The 15,052-nt window shown below is 43.3% G+C and overlaps 1 protein-coding gene across 2 annotated transcripts; it reads right to left on the bottom strand.

Annotated features, from left to right (window-relative positions):
- Window positions 1–7: 7 nt before the first annotated feature.
- On the bottom strand, window positions 8–14,690 carry si:ch1073-224n8.1 (zinc finger protein 16). 2 transcript variants are annotated; one of them, XM_061701964.1, is made up of 4 exons: window positions 14,605–14,690; window positions 13,662–14,360; window positions 11,624–12,510; window positions 8–175 (listed from the first exon to the last, which is right to left on the bottom strand). In XM_061701964.1, exons 1-4 carry the CDS (start codon window positions 14,684–14,686, stop codon window positions 80–82), a joined length of 1,764 nt encoding a protein of 587 aa, XP_061557948.1. In that variant the 5' UTR covers window positions 14,687–14,690; the 3' UTR covers window positions 8–79. The 2 variants fall into 2 exon arrangements, with proteins under 2 accessions (XP_061557948.1, XP_061557949.1); XM_061701965.1 differs by having other exon boundaries at window positions 13,662–14,673.
- Window positions 14,691–15,052: the final 362 nt, after the last annotated feature.

The raw sequence follows: 15,052 nt of genomic DNA, 5'->3' as shown, positions 1-15,052 counted from the left end.
CCAGCCCTCTGTGGAGAAAGGCTGGCAGCAGGCCAGGCAGGCGGTGCAGGAGTGAAGCTAAAAGTGCTTTTCTAGTTGGTTAGCGCCACTGCTTTTTTCCCCACCTCCCGTGCAAGCCTTGAACGCACCACAGGCCGCGTTTCACTCTTGTTCCATTCCAGCTGCGCGGGTAACTCTGGAAATACAACATAATAATAATAGGCTAATACTGCATCCTGTACATCACATATCCAACAACATCAACACGCGTGTTTGCTCAACACTCAAAAATCCTTACAGTGGCTCTTGGAACACTGACAAAGCACTGTACCTATACATTTTGTCATATACAGTAATATGTCCAGTACTTGAGTTAAAAAATATGTTTTTATAACGTTTTATATACATATACATATATATATATATCCATCCATCCATCCATTTTCTGAGCCGCTTCTCCTCACTAGGGTCACGGGCGTGCTGGAGCCTATCCCAGCTGTCATCGGGCAGGATGGTTGCCAGCCAACTGGTTGCCAGCCAATCGCAGCCAACCAGTTGGCAACCAGCCAACTGGTTGCCAGCCAATCGCAGGGCACATACAAACAAACAACCATTCGCACTCACAGTCACGCCTACGGGCAATTTTAGAGTCTCCAATTAATGCATGTTTTTGGGATGTGGGAGGAAACCGGAGTGCCGGAGAAAACCCACGCAGGCACGGGGAGAACATGCAAACTCCACACAGGCTGACGCTCTAACCAGTGGGCCACCGTGCCGCCATAATATATAATTATAATAAACATATAATTCTGGATAAGAATGTGTTTACTGAATAATACATTGACATACAACTGTATAGAAAATGTAGATGTGGAATACAGGATGTGTTAACTGAAGTGCAGTACCAGTATAAAGTATATTTATTAGGATATTTATTAGGATTTCAATGTATCCTAATAAATATACTGCCAAATCATTAGGTACATTTGCACAATCCGTTGGATATGCAATCGGAGCTGTAAATTACAAATTCGGGTTTCAATAAATTCGTTCATCCCCACTATAAATACTGCTGACCTCGACTCGGGACATTGTGAGTCGGTGGGGAGAATACTTCGAAGGTGGGCTCTCCTATCTCTGGGTTTGAGGTCACCGAGGTAGTTAAAAAGCTCCTCGGTGGCAAGGCCCCGGGGATGGATGAGATTCGCCCGGAGTTCCTAAAGGCTCTCGATGTCTGGGTGTCTGCAAAATCGCGTGGACATCGGGGACTGTGCCTCTGGATTGGCAGACTGCGGTGGTGGTCCCCCTTTTTAAGAAGGGGCACTGGAGGGTGTGTTCCAACTACAGGGGGATCACACTCCTCAGCTTCCCTGGTAAGGTCTATTCAGAGGTGCTGGAGAGGAGGGTCCGTCGGGAAGTCGAATCTCAGATTCAGGAGGAGCAGTGTGGCTTTCGTCTTCGCCGTGGAACAGTGGACCAGCTCTACACCCTCGGCAGGGTCCTCGAGGGTGCATGGGAGTTAGCCAAACCAGTCTACATGTGTTTTGTGGACTTGGAGAAGGTGTTCGACCGTGTCTCTCGGGGAGTCCTGTGGAGGGTGCTTCGGGAGTATGGGGTACCTAACCCCCTGATACGGGCTGTTCGGTCCCTGTACGACCGGACTCAGAGTTTGGTCCGCATATCCGGCAGTAAGTCGGACTCGTTGGGTTGGACTCCGCTAAGGTTGCCCTTTGTCACCGATTCTGTTCATAACTTTTATGGACAGAATTTCAAGGCGGATCCGAGTCGTAGATGGGTCCGGTTTGGTGGCCTCAGTATTGCATCTCTGCTTTTTGCAGAGATGCCGTGACCTCCAACTCTCACTGGAGCAGTTCGCAGCCGAGTGTGAAGCGGCTGGGATGAGAATCAGCACCTCCAAATCTGAGACCATGGTCCTCAGTCGGAAAAGGGTGGCGTGCCTTCTCCAGGTCGGGGATGAGATCCTGCCCCAAGTGGAGGAGTTCCAGTATCTTGGGGTCTTGTTCACAAGTGAGGGAAGAATGGAACGGGAGATCGACAGGCGGCGTCTGCAGTGATGCAGAATTGTATCGCTCCGTTGTGGTAAAGAAGGAGCTAAGCCGAAAGGCGAAGCTCTCCATTTACCGGTCGAGCTACGTTCCTACCCTCATCTATGGTCACAAGCTGTGGGTCGTGACCGGGAGGATCTCAGAGTAGAGTCGCTGCTCCTCCACATCAAGAGGAGCCAGATGAGGTGGCTGGGGCATCTGATTTGGATGCCTCCCGGACGCCTCCCTGGTGAGGTGTTCCGGGCATGTCCCACCGGGAGGAGACCCTGGACATGCTGGAGAGACTACATCCTTCGGCTGGCCTGGGAACGCCTCCGGATCCCCCCGGAAGAGCTGGATGAAGTGGCTGGGGAGAGGGAAGTCTGGCCGTCCCTGCTAAGGTTACTGCCCCCACGACCCGACCCGGATAAGCGGTAGAAAATGGATGGATGGATGGATGGATAAATTTGTTAATTTTTTTATTTCATTATATAAATTATTGCAATAATATTAATCATGGGCATGGTGTATAGCACGTCTGGCTCAGTTCTGAGGTTCTGGGTTCAAATCTCAGTTCCAGCCTCCCCACACTTGTATGTGTTTTGTCCGGGTACTCCAACTTCCTCCAACATTCCAAAAAAATGCACATTCAATTAATTTAGGACTGAATTGTCGATAGATGTGATTATGGGAAAATGGTTGTTTGTCTATAGCTACGTGCCCTGTGAACATTGCGAACAGTCCAGGATGACCCTGCCTCTCGCCCAAAGTCAGTTTGGACTCAAGCTCACCCCTGATCCCAATGAGGAGTACAACCACAGAAAATAGATGGATATTATCAATTAACATAATATTAATATATTATCAATGTATGGATTTACTTAAAATCATAACTATCCCTGGTTGTTATTTTCAACTCCAACATTAAAATACTGTGCAGGCATATCTAATGAAATGGAAATCCAGTTCGAGCAACAAGTGCAAGTGCCCTTATATCATCAACACTTTGTATTCTCCATAACCAAACAATATCTCCTGCAGCATTTCACTATAAATAGAATAGACACATTAGAGTAATTTAGCTCAATGACGTAACACTCAGTCTAGAGCCCCCACCCCCACTTTAATTGACTACGATCGTGACTCTCCAGCCTGGGAAAAGTCAAGTGTGTCTGGAATGGACGACCACCGTGGTCCCAAATGGAGGAAGGTGGTATTTGGTGTCATGTGGTCAACAAGAGAAAGTGAGACAATGAGAAAGAAAGAGAGAGAAAGACAGACAGACAGAGAGAAAGTGAGAGTGTGAGAGAGAGAGAGAATGACAGATAGAGAGAGTGAGAGAAAAGGAGTGAGTCACTTCCTCTCTAAAAAAGTGACTGTTTACTTTCCAGGCGCTGAGGAAATGACTCCATGGAGTTCACAGGCTGCTCCAACAGCTCTCTTTGCTGTCATTAACAGCCAACACACAAAGACACAAAAAAAAAACACAATGTACACACAAAGTATACCAAAGTATCATTTTCATTCAAAATGATATGATATGTTAAAAAACAACAAAACAAATCAAGTACACTCCTCGAGGCGAAATAGTTTTGGTCGCAGTCTAATGAAATTTGCATTCCTTCTGTATCGTTAGCCAGTTTGACGTAATAGAATATTTGCCTAAGTACCACAAAAAAAGAAACAAATATGTACACATTGTTACAGTGTATGCAAAACTGTATGCAAAAAAGTCACCGTGTTGCCACAAAGTCAAACAAGCTATTTATTTTCATTCATTCATCTTCCGTACCACTTATCCTCATTAGGGTTGCGGATGTGCTGGAGCCTATCCCAGCTGACTCCAGGCAAGAGGCTGCCACCCAATCGCGGAGCACATATAAACAAACAAGCATTCGCACTCACATTCACACCTATGGCCAATTAAGAGTCTTCAATCAACCTATCATGCATGTTTTTGGGATGTGGGAGGAAACCAGAGTACCCGGAGAAAACGCACACAGGCACAAGAACATGCAAACTCCACACAGGCAAGGCCGGATTTGAACCCGGGTCCTCAGAACTGTGAGGCAGATGTGCTCACCAGTTGGCTCACCGTGCCGGCCCAATATTTTCAATAAACTAAAAATTATAGAGAATAATTTCCCTTTGAGGAGTTATAGTTATAGTTATAACAGTATAATCAAAATCAAATTAACAGCTGCAATCACCAGCTACTTGGTGGGTGGAAGCATCAACCAATGCTGTCTGTTTTTAAGGGTGGCAAATTGGTCTATCACTCTGTTGAGATTCAGATGTTTAATTGTGTCTTTTCCCACTGACATTACTGGCACTCCAAGACTGAATTCTTCTCCTTCAAGATATATTGAAACACATTTAATCAATAAATTATCAATACAGTGGCTAATTAAGACACAAGACAAAAACCGGTTGCTCCAAAATTCTTTTAAAGTTGAAGAGATAACATTTTGGGCACATAAGTGACTAATATGGTTAAAGAAAAGTATTACTCAATTACTTTTAAATTAAATAATAAAATAATAATAAAGTAACCCTAGTGAGGATAAGAGGTACGGAAAATGGATGGATGGATATTAAAGTAGTCTTGAAAGTATCTGGGACAGGTTCATTTGGTTTATATTTATCTTTTGGCTCTCTCCACTTTCTAATCATTAGTCTCCTAAATAAAATTTCAAGTTAAGTCTTATACAATGCACCTTAACTGAAATGTTTCATACTTTCATCTCCATAATGAGTTCCATATGATTCCTAGACATTGCGTCACAAATGGCTTTAATCTGTGAAATCCTTGAGAATGACATTTCCAGTAGATCCCTTGTTACTCTCTTTACTCATCCATCTTGATTACTACAGTTCAACATGGGTGGAGTAGTGATTATTATTATTATTATCCACTGGTGACAACTGTAAGTGGATGATCTCAGCTCCTGTTTCGTAGCGTGAATTAATGCATAAAGTTCACTCTATAACCTCCTTCATCTTTATTTAAAAAGCCAGAAAGTTCACAATACATTACAGACTAATTGAAAAGCTAGTAAATAGTAGCAAGGGACATTCTTCATTAGCTGGGGGCCGGAGCTGACTAATTGCTAATACCAGCAGTGATGATGACTTATTTTATTGAAAAACTGCATGTCCATCTTTCACGTTCTTTTCCTCACACTGCTTTGCTTTTAGTCAGCCCTGTGTGCTACCCAGGCACGCTAATAGCAGCAGGCAGGTACCAGTGGAAGTCAGGTCACAGGAAAAACATGGACTGCTATTTCAGTAATCAGGACATTATCTATATGATACACTAGGGCTCTCTACCACACTATGAAATTAAACCCATAGATTTCTGATTATATTTTAGTGAATAATGACAGTTCATCTTTCACTTTCTTTTCCTCATCCTGCTTTTTATAAACCCTGTGTGCTTCACACTTCACAAGTACACACCAAATTTACACGCTAAAAGAGGCATGTGCAAGCAAGGTTGCAAATAAAATATGGACTGTATTTTCAGTAATAAGGATGTTTTCCATATGAAGAGTGGAATGGATTGAATACCGACGCACGACAAGGGCTCTCTACCTTACACTATGAAGTTAAGGAAAATCCATAGATTCCTTTGTTTTTGTTGTATACTGATGACGTTTGGGTTTAGGGTTGGGTACACCCTGAACCGGTCGCCAGCCAATCGCAGGGCACATAGAAACAAACAACCATTCACACTCACATTCATACCTACGGGCAATTTAGAGTCTTCAATCAACCTACCACGCATGTTTTTGGGATGTGGGAGGAAACCGGAGTGCCCGGAGATAACCCACCCAGGCACGGGGAGAACATGCAAACTCCATACAGGCGGGGATGGGATTTGAACCCCGGTACCCAGAACTGTGAGGCAGATGTGTCAACCAGTCTCCACCGTGCCGGCTGTTTAACACATCTTGATGTAAATACCATGAAATAAAAGCTGGAATTCTGAACTTGTCTCATGTCTTCAGTATACAACAAAAACAAAGGAATTGACCTTGCAGTTCCAATACTTTTGGAGGGGATTGTATGATCATATTTAATTGAATAATGATAGGTTATGTGAATATTTAAACTCATTTTATGGCCACTTCATATTGAATTTCTTGGTACTTTAAAAAAACTTAAACAACAAAATAATTTAGGGGGGTTTAAGAACATTTTAGGGGGGGTTGAAGCCCCCATAAAATAGGCCTGACTACACACCTCAACTGTGCCCTTAATGAGGAAAAGGACTAACCCTAACTCTGATTAAGGGTCACAGGTGAGTTGGAGCCTATCCTAGCTGACATTAAACCCATTAAAATTTAATTGTAATTCAGAAATTGGAGCACGTCTTTTGTGCTAAGCTTTTAATTACACCAAAGTAACGCATCAGCAGTTTGCGTGCGTGTGCAACCACAGCTGTGATTACTTAAGTGTTATTTGGGATCTGTGTGGGGGTGTGTCCAGAGACCGCCACCATCTGTCTGGCGGCAGTACAGTCGTGATGCAATGAGATCATGAGAGAAAGCAAGAGGGGCTGTCATCTCACAAAAGTATTGGACCGTAATGTCTTGTTTACTGGCTGACTAGTTTGAAAGGGAACACAAAAAATAACTTGGGTTTCAAGTGACATTGGAGAATCGAGTGTCTATTAACGCGCAACAGGCTAGAATTTGAAGCAGTTGATGTTATTCCTCCCTTTTGGTGATTTTGAATTCAGGGCAAGTGGGGCAGTGCACCATCACATCCCGCAGATGGCAATGTGGAGGGGGAAAAAAACGTTTAATTTAAAGTTACACTGCTCACAAAGTTGAGATACAGTAAACCCCCGCCATATTGCGGTTCACCGATCGCAGTCCCGCTGCATCGTGGATTTTTTTGGTAAGTGTTATTCCAGTAGTTACTCTATTTTTGTACCGTTTGTATCATATTTTTGTTATCCATTGCTCGTGCTCTTTCTCACGCTCTCTCTCTCTCTCTCTCTCTCTCTCTCTCTCTCTCTCTCTCTCTCTCTATATATATATATATATATATTCATCCGTCCATTTTCTGAGCCGCTTCTCCTCACTGGGGTCGCGGGCGTGCTGGAGCCTATCCCAGCTGTCATCGGGCAGGAGGCGGGGTACACCCTGAACTGGTTGCCAGCCCATCGCAGGGCACATAGAAACAAACAACCATTCGCACTCTCAGTCATGCCTATGGGCAATTTAGAGTCTCCAATTAATGCATGTTTTTGGGATGTGGGAGGAAACCGGAGTGCCCGGAGAAAACCCACGCAGGCACGGGGAGAACATGCAAACTCCACACAGGGGGGACGGGGATGGAACCCTGCACCTCAGAACTGTGAGGCTGACGCTCTAACCAGTCGTCCACCGTGCCGCCTCTATATCTATATATATATATATATAGATATAGACAGATATATATATATAGATATATATTTATATATATATATATATGGGTTTGTATGGTTTTAAAGGTGTGTTTAAAGAATGTTTTAAAAAGTTTGAAGTGCTGTAGATGCTATAAAAACATGCCTAGGGTGTATTTAAACAGGGTATTTCTATGTCGCTGATTTTCACTTATCGCGGGGGCCTGCAGCCTGACCACAACGATGGAGGAGGGATTACTGTACTCGGCTTTCGATTGAATTTGAGGATTAACCAAAGACCTGTCGCATACTGAGCAACACAGCCGAATGCGACTCAACTGTTGTGCTGTATGCAGGGTTCTGCAAGTTTTTTTTCAGTAGTTTTTTCTTTGTAATATTATATTATCTAGTTAGGGCGTTCAGGGCAATCCGCTTCTTTCTTCACAATCAAGCCATGTTGTTTGTGGTTCAATAAAAAAAAAAAAAAAAAAATCATACAGCAGTATATGTGGCGCGAATGTATTATTCAGTAAACACATTCTTATTCGGAATTATATGTTTATTATAATAAACATCGCACTACTCGTCACTTTAAACCGCATACACTCCTTGAAGTCTCAGCGCCCTTTGCACAATGGTCATTGCACCGGACTATTGCAATATTAGTCATTCGAACTGCTCCAAGTGCTAGAGGACTCTGCATCTTTTTGCACAATTGTTTTTTGTCAATGCCTTTATGTCTCCAAAGTGTTCTGTAAATTGACTGTCTGTTGTACTAGAGCGGCTCCAACTACCAGAGACAAATTCCTTGTGTGTTTTGGACATACTTGGCAAATAAAGATGATTCTGATTCTGATTATATATTATGGCGGCACGTGGACGACTGGTTAGAGCGTCAGCCTCACAGTTCTGAGGACCCCGGCCCCGCCTGTGTGGAGTTTGCATGTTCTCCCCGTGCCTGCGTGGGTTTTCTCCGGGCACTCCAGTTTCCTCCCACATCCCAAAAACATGCATGGTAGGTTAATTGACAACTCTAAATTGCCCGTAGGTGTGAGTCTGAGTGCAAATGGTTGTTTGTTTATATGTGCCCTGTTTATATGTGAACTGGCTGGCAACCAGTTCAGGGTGTACCCCGCCTCCTGCCCGATGATAGTTGGGATAGGCTCCAGCACGCCCGCGACGCTAGTGGAGAGAAGCGGCTCAGAAAATGGATGGATGGATAGTATATGTGGCATCTCAGTATTGTTTTCCCATAAAAACACCAAGTGTCAGTTTTTTCCATTGTGCGAAGGTCTGCTGCCTGGTGTGAGTGCCGACTAATTTGTTTTCGCCTCTGTCCACTTCAATCAAGTTTAGCCGGATCACTTGGTGTGCGACGGACCTAAAAGAGCTGATCGAATGGCTCCATTTACAACAGGTTTTTGAGCCATGAATCAACATCCATACAGGTATGCCTTTCTGTGACTCTTCCAGTCTCTATCTCTGTTGTAACCTGATGATGATACTGTGTGACACCGTAAAACCAGTGGCCAGTTCCTTCTGAAAACATCCAGTTTGAAGCCTGACAATGGCGAGGTACTGTTGATCAACTGTTACTGTATGTGTCATCTTGGTCCCATGAAGTCAAAATGTGAACATCACTATAAAGAGGACTGTTCAAATACCAAATGCAATTGAACCAGGAAACGTATTGGTCCATTCATGGATCAAACACTTGTGAATTTTGATACTGAGCTCCTGTTAGAGAACAGCAAGTTGTTCAAAAAATATTAAAACACTTTAACATTTGGACATCCATACATTTTCTGATCCGCTTCTCCTCACTAGGGTCGCGGGCGTGCTGGAGCCTAGCCCAGCTATCATCGGGCAGGAGGCGGGGTACACCCTGAACTGGTTGCCAGCCAATCGCAGGACACATACAAACAAACAACCAGTCGCACACACATTCACACCTATGGACAGTTTAGAGTCTCCAATTAATGCATGTTTTTGGGATGTGGGAAATAACCGGAGTGCCCAGAGAAAACCCACTCAGGCACGGGGAGAACATGCAAACTCCACACAGGCGGGGCCGGGGATTGAACCCCAGTCCTCAGAAATGTGAGGCTGATGCTCTAACCAGTCGTCCACCGTGCCACCTACATTTGGTCATATGCATTTAAAAGTTTAGAGCCAAGTTAAGTTAATCTCTAAAGGTTATTATATTGTACTTTATTTTAGGTTCAGACTGAAATTTTACCGAGAAGCTTAATATCTCTAACTTTTTGTGAGTACTGCATACAATTGCAAAATGAATGTGTATCAATATTGTTCCTTGTTTTAGGAGAACTTTCCTTAGTGTCAAATGTCCTCTCTCTGCTGTATGAGACAGCGGACCCCTATGCAGGAAGGTGACAAGAAAATGAAAGATGGCTGGCAGAGATCACAAATTTGGTACACAAAAAACATGATGCAACCACGAAAAAAAAGACTTAATAATTCAATTGTTTTTGTCACAAGTTTAAATATAAACAAGGCCCTTTAGTACAGGAACATCTACAGTACATTAAACATGTAGGATACATTTCAGTATGAACACAGAAGCACAGAAATTTCACGTTTAACTTCCCGTTTTCATCTTAAAGGTACATGCAAAGGCCTCCTTTAACATCATTTAATTAAAACTACAGCATTATCGGGGCAAAGCTACCAAACCACACAGTGGGTATACGACAAACATTTCACATTTAGAGCGTCTTTCATGAAGATATACAGTACTTAGTTTTAAATAGCAGGTGCTTGTTATAATAGAGCATACATGAAGACATGTACCTGTACTGTATTACTTATTTTGTTTGAAGGCTGAGATTTATACGGGATACAATTGGGAGGAACATAAATTATTTAATATTTACATCATGAGGTAAAGGTTAGCAGTTCTAAATATTAACAAAAAAAATTTACTACATATAAAAAGGAACCCTCATTTGACAAAAATGTTAACATTATTTACAGCCATTTTTAAACTATTAAAAATGCCTCAGAAAATACATTTTTGGCCATTCTCTAAATTATTTTGCCTCTTTAATGTTTGCTCACAACTGAACTGTCTTTGAAAAAGGCAGATGTTTGTATTTTGTGTGCCTAATGTTCTGGCTGGTGTTAATATAAATAATTATAATAAGTTATAAATAATGACTCAAGTACCCTGTTAGCTATACAGTAATTATTTAAATCACTTAATATTTGTGCCCAAAATGGTTGGATTAACAATAACACAAGAATGATTTATCATAAAGACGATGTTTGTCAATCCAATATAATTCCATAATTTCTGCATGTTTCATGAATATGTGAAATTTAGGAAGTCATGTCCAGGAAACAATTACATTTAGCAGCAGGACCGACTTATTTTTAAATCAAGGCACTTTCTTTTTTTTTTTTTTTTTTTTTTTTTTAAAAGGTTAAATAGCCTCTACAGTTTCGTCAAACTGCTGAGAAGCAGACTAACTCATTACTGTGTGCTCCAACTAGTGCTGGATGAACGTCATGCAAACTTTTAAGAACACCAAAGACTGTAAAACCTGAAAAAAATCATTTCAAATTTAAAAAAAAACAAAACAAAAAAAACTCATGCACAGACATCTGAAATGTTTATATTTTTGTCATTGACTATGTCCTTTTGACATAGGTGGTGAAATCATTGATTTGTGTTTGTTTTGCTCTGCGAGTGACTGACAACCGGTTCAGGGTGTACCCCACCTCTCAACAAAGTCAGCGTGGATTGGATCCAGCTCACCCAAAACCATAATGAGGACAAGCGCAATAAAACTTTAATGGATGGATGTTTATTATTTATTATAACACCAGTCAGTTGCCAATAATTCCCCTTTCCCTCAAGACACTATTGTTGAAAATCAAAAAACTCAAGGGTGTCATTGCAGGTTTTGACTGGCTTACATGGCTTTATTGTTCGAGAGCCACCTGTTGCTTTGGCCTGTAAATGCATTTTCATGATGATTTAATTGGTGGCAAATTGTGTTTTTAAAAATACCTGTGATGGCAAACTGAATCATCCCATTTTATGAGTCCTAGTTTTTTGTCCATTGTATTTACAACCCCCCCACCATGTGTGTATGTGAGTGTTCCATCATTGTTTAGCTCTCTACACACAGTCAACAACTGAGTTGTCCTCCTCTTCCGCTCCCCACTCCCCAAACCTCACCTGGGGGGACGGCGCCGCCGGGTGAAGGTTGTTCATGTCATCAATCGCGTCGGGTTCAGCTTCATCTGTGACTCCGACCGCCATGTGGCCGCCCTCCTCGCGGTGTGTCCGGATGTGCTTGCGGAGTGCGGCGGGCTCCTTGAAGCTGCGGTTACAGAAGGGGCAGCAGCACGGCCTTTCGCCCGTGTGGATGAGCTGGTGGTGCTTGAGGTGCTGCAGGCGGCTCAGACGCTTCCCGCAGATGGCGCACACGTACGGCTTCTCTCCGGTGTGCGTGCGCCGGTGTTTGCGCAGACCGTCTAAGTGGCGGAAGCAGTTGCCACACTCTGAGCACGAGTACGGCTTCTCCCCGGTGTGTATTCGCAGGTGTGTCTTGAGGGCGCCCGACTCGCGGAAACAGCGGCCGCACACGCTGCAAGGGTACGGCTTCTCTCCTGTGTGAATGCGGATGTGCTTCTTCAGGCTGGAAATCAGACGGAAGGTTTTTCCACACTCTAAGCAGTGGTGAGGACGATCTTCGGAAGGCTCAACGGGTGTGCCGGCACCCGAAGGTCCAGCTGATTCTTCTGCTCTACCTGGTGAAACACTGTGACCTCTTCCGGATCCAGAAGTCCTCACCGGTGGCTTTTGCCCATCCATCACTCGCTGCTGCAGGCCACTGGTGCATTCTCGAACAGGCCTCTGGTGGTGCAGAGTTTGGGTGAAGGTACGCTGGGAACTTCCTCCTTCTCCAACTTGAACATAGCCGAGATCACCCATGGTGTGGGATGACTGTTCTCCATTGCCAACTGTGTCCTTCCTGTTGTTTTGACTGGAGCTTGAAGCTTGTCCCTGCTCCACTTTTATCTCAAAGCTGGCAGCTTCACCTGGTCCCTGAGATGGCCTCCCTTATGAAGCAGAAATAGCATGAAACATACATGAACTCTAAGACACCATTACGAACATGTACTGTATAGTGAAACCTAACTAGAGATGCAGCAATCGAATATTTTTAGACTAGAGTATTCTACCGATTAACAGGATAAACACTGATTTTGCATTATTAAACAAGAACGTGCATGTGAGGTACAGGTATTTTTTTGTCTACTTGGGGTTGCCATACTCCTGCTCTACTGTACTATTTATGACTTTGAGTGTGTATGGCTTTAAAAGCCAGATCCTAGCCTGGTGAGTGATGTGGGTGTCTAATAAGAGTGTGGCGTTGGGTGGCTGTTAACTGGCTAGCCCGTTTGCCAGTCTGTATGTTGAGTGATTCGCCGTGAGTTGTGGCCATCGGCAGCTCGTGTATGAATATGCGTATTACATGTTTGTTTTCTTAAAACAGTAATTGAAGTACACTGGCAGCTGTGCATATTCTTGACCACTTATGGGGCATCACAATACGGTCTAGCTAGCAATGTTAGGCTATATTAAATCAGCTAACATCTATACGTTACTTTGCGTTGGTTATCATATAAATTGCGTTATGTTTATCTTAAGCGTGAAATGATCCCAAACTTTGGACATTCTTTGTCTTTTACAGACTCTTTCCTCCTGGCTCGCCACCATAACGTCAATTAATTTCTACACGGATAGGTGCATGCCACTGTAGTAACTTTAGTTCGTGTGGAAAAATTACTCCTATTACGCTTCGAGGGAGAGGATTTGCTTTGAAATATTTTTGTAATTAAATTACTTGAGTTATTAATCGTTGAAGCCCCTAACCTTACACTGATTTACTTCCAAGTTGTTCCAATTTCAAAACATTAATTCCAAATAGTAAATAATAAATTAATAAGCTGTTTTAAGAAATATTCCTAACTACTATGGAAGTGTTAAATAAATATATTGCTATCACTAGTACTCTTTACACAAACAAAAAAGCTAAAGAAAAAGCAAAACTTGTGGAGTTACTAATTCCAATGCTTACTGATGATATCAATTCTGGCATCATTCATGGTGATGTTTTTTTTTTACTTTTGAGGCACATGTTTTAAGGGAAAAAAATGGTTGAGTCAAAATGATGTGGAGGTTTCACTGTACTGTGCTGTGCATTTACCTGGTCTGTTGGCATCAGCGCACATGTGAGACGTGTCTGTTGCAAAGGAGTCCAGAGTGTGGTTGGTCACAGAACCATCTGGTTGAATAGACAGCTGGCACATCTTGTAGTCAACTCTTGGCTCAAACCCATGAAGCGAGCCATCCACGGAACCACCGAGACCCAAGTCGATGCCAGCTCCGTTCACGTTTCGAGTGTTCTGATGGTCCCGGTTGACCCCGGCCGCCATGGAGGACAGCGAATTAGCAGAAAAAACCGCCTGCCCGATGTTGTGAGGGCCAGCGTATGAGATCTGAAGCTGGTCTATGAGCTTCTGAGCACTGCACAGACAATCCTGCATGGTCTTCAACTCCCTCTCGGACACCTCCAGGCGCACTTTCAGCCTCTCGTTCTCTTGTTCCTTGTGCAGCAACTCTTGGTGAGTCTCGTTGAGCACAAGCACCACTTCGCCCAGGAGAGTATCAACTGCAGCCGACATGGCAGTTTGAATGGTCGGCGCGAGGCGGGACTTCAGCGATGTTACACTCACGCTGCCGTATACAACCTTGTCCGGTTTGCGGTCGTAGCAGGATTCTACAACGGGCCTGTCAGGGATGTTGACACTCGTCTTGCGGTTGCCACTATTTGACGAAGGAGAATCCACGCTGCTCGTATAACCTGCCCGCCTGGAAGCCATAGCTTTACTTGCGTAAGCGTAGCCTATTAATGGAGCAAACGTCGTGTTAATAAACCAAACGGACAACGGGCAGGTATGCTCGATAGCGAGTAATAAGATTCAGGTGTCACCGCTTACTTTGACGTCACTGACCAAAACAACGCCGACTACACTCAGATTAAACAGGGCCCAAGTACGCGCGATAGCATTAGCCTGCTAACTTCACAGACACGTTTTCCTGAAAACACGCTTGCGGCACAGTTGCGATGTAGTAAGAAAGTTACTTACTAAGATGTAAATATTGCACCCAGTGTCGACTCTTCCATTTGCAACAACCTATAACTGCACGATTGCATTTGGCCCGTCGCATAAATATGACGTTATCACCGCCAATGCACTCTGATTGGACTAAAGCGTCACCAGCCTGAAAACTGCGCAACAAGTCAAACCCTTGTATTTTAAAATAAATAAATAAATGAACAAATATCCATTCATCCTTTTTCTGTATTACTAGATAGTCAGTCATCTTCCGTTCCGCTTATCCTCACTAGGGTCGAGATAAATGAATAAAAAGTTATGAAGAACCTATCGTGGCGAGATGAAAAAAATAAATATGAAATATATCATGAATTATTTAATTATTTCAGTGTTTATTGAGGAATCCCAATATTTCATTGTTTCATCCATCCATCCATCTTCTACCACTTATCCGGGTCGGGTCGCGGGGGCAGTAGCT

This window comes from Phycodurus eques, chromosome 17, assembly GCF_024500275.1.
Source record: "Phycodurus eques isolate BA_2022a chromosome 17, UOR_Pequ_1.1, whole genome shotgun sequence".
NCBI classification, from domain to species: domain Eukaryota; kingdom Metazoa; phylum Chordata; class Actinopteri; order Syngnathiformes; family Syngnathidae; genus Phycodurus; species Phycodurus eques.
Note: the sequence above shows the minus strand (reverse complement) of the source record. Positions and strands in the feature narration are given on the sequence as shown.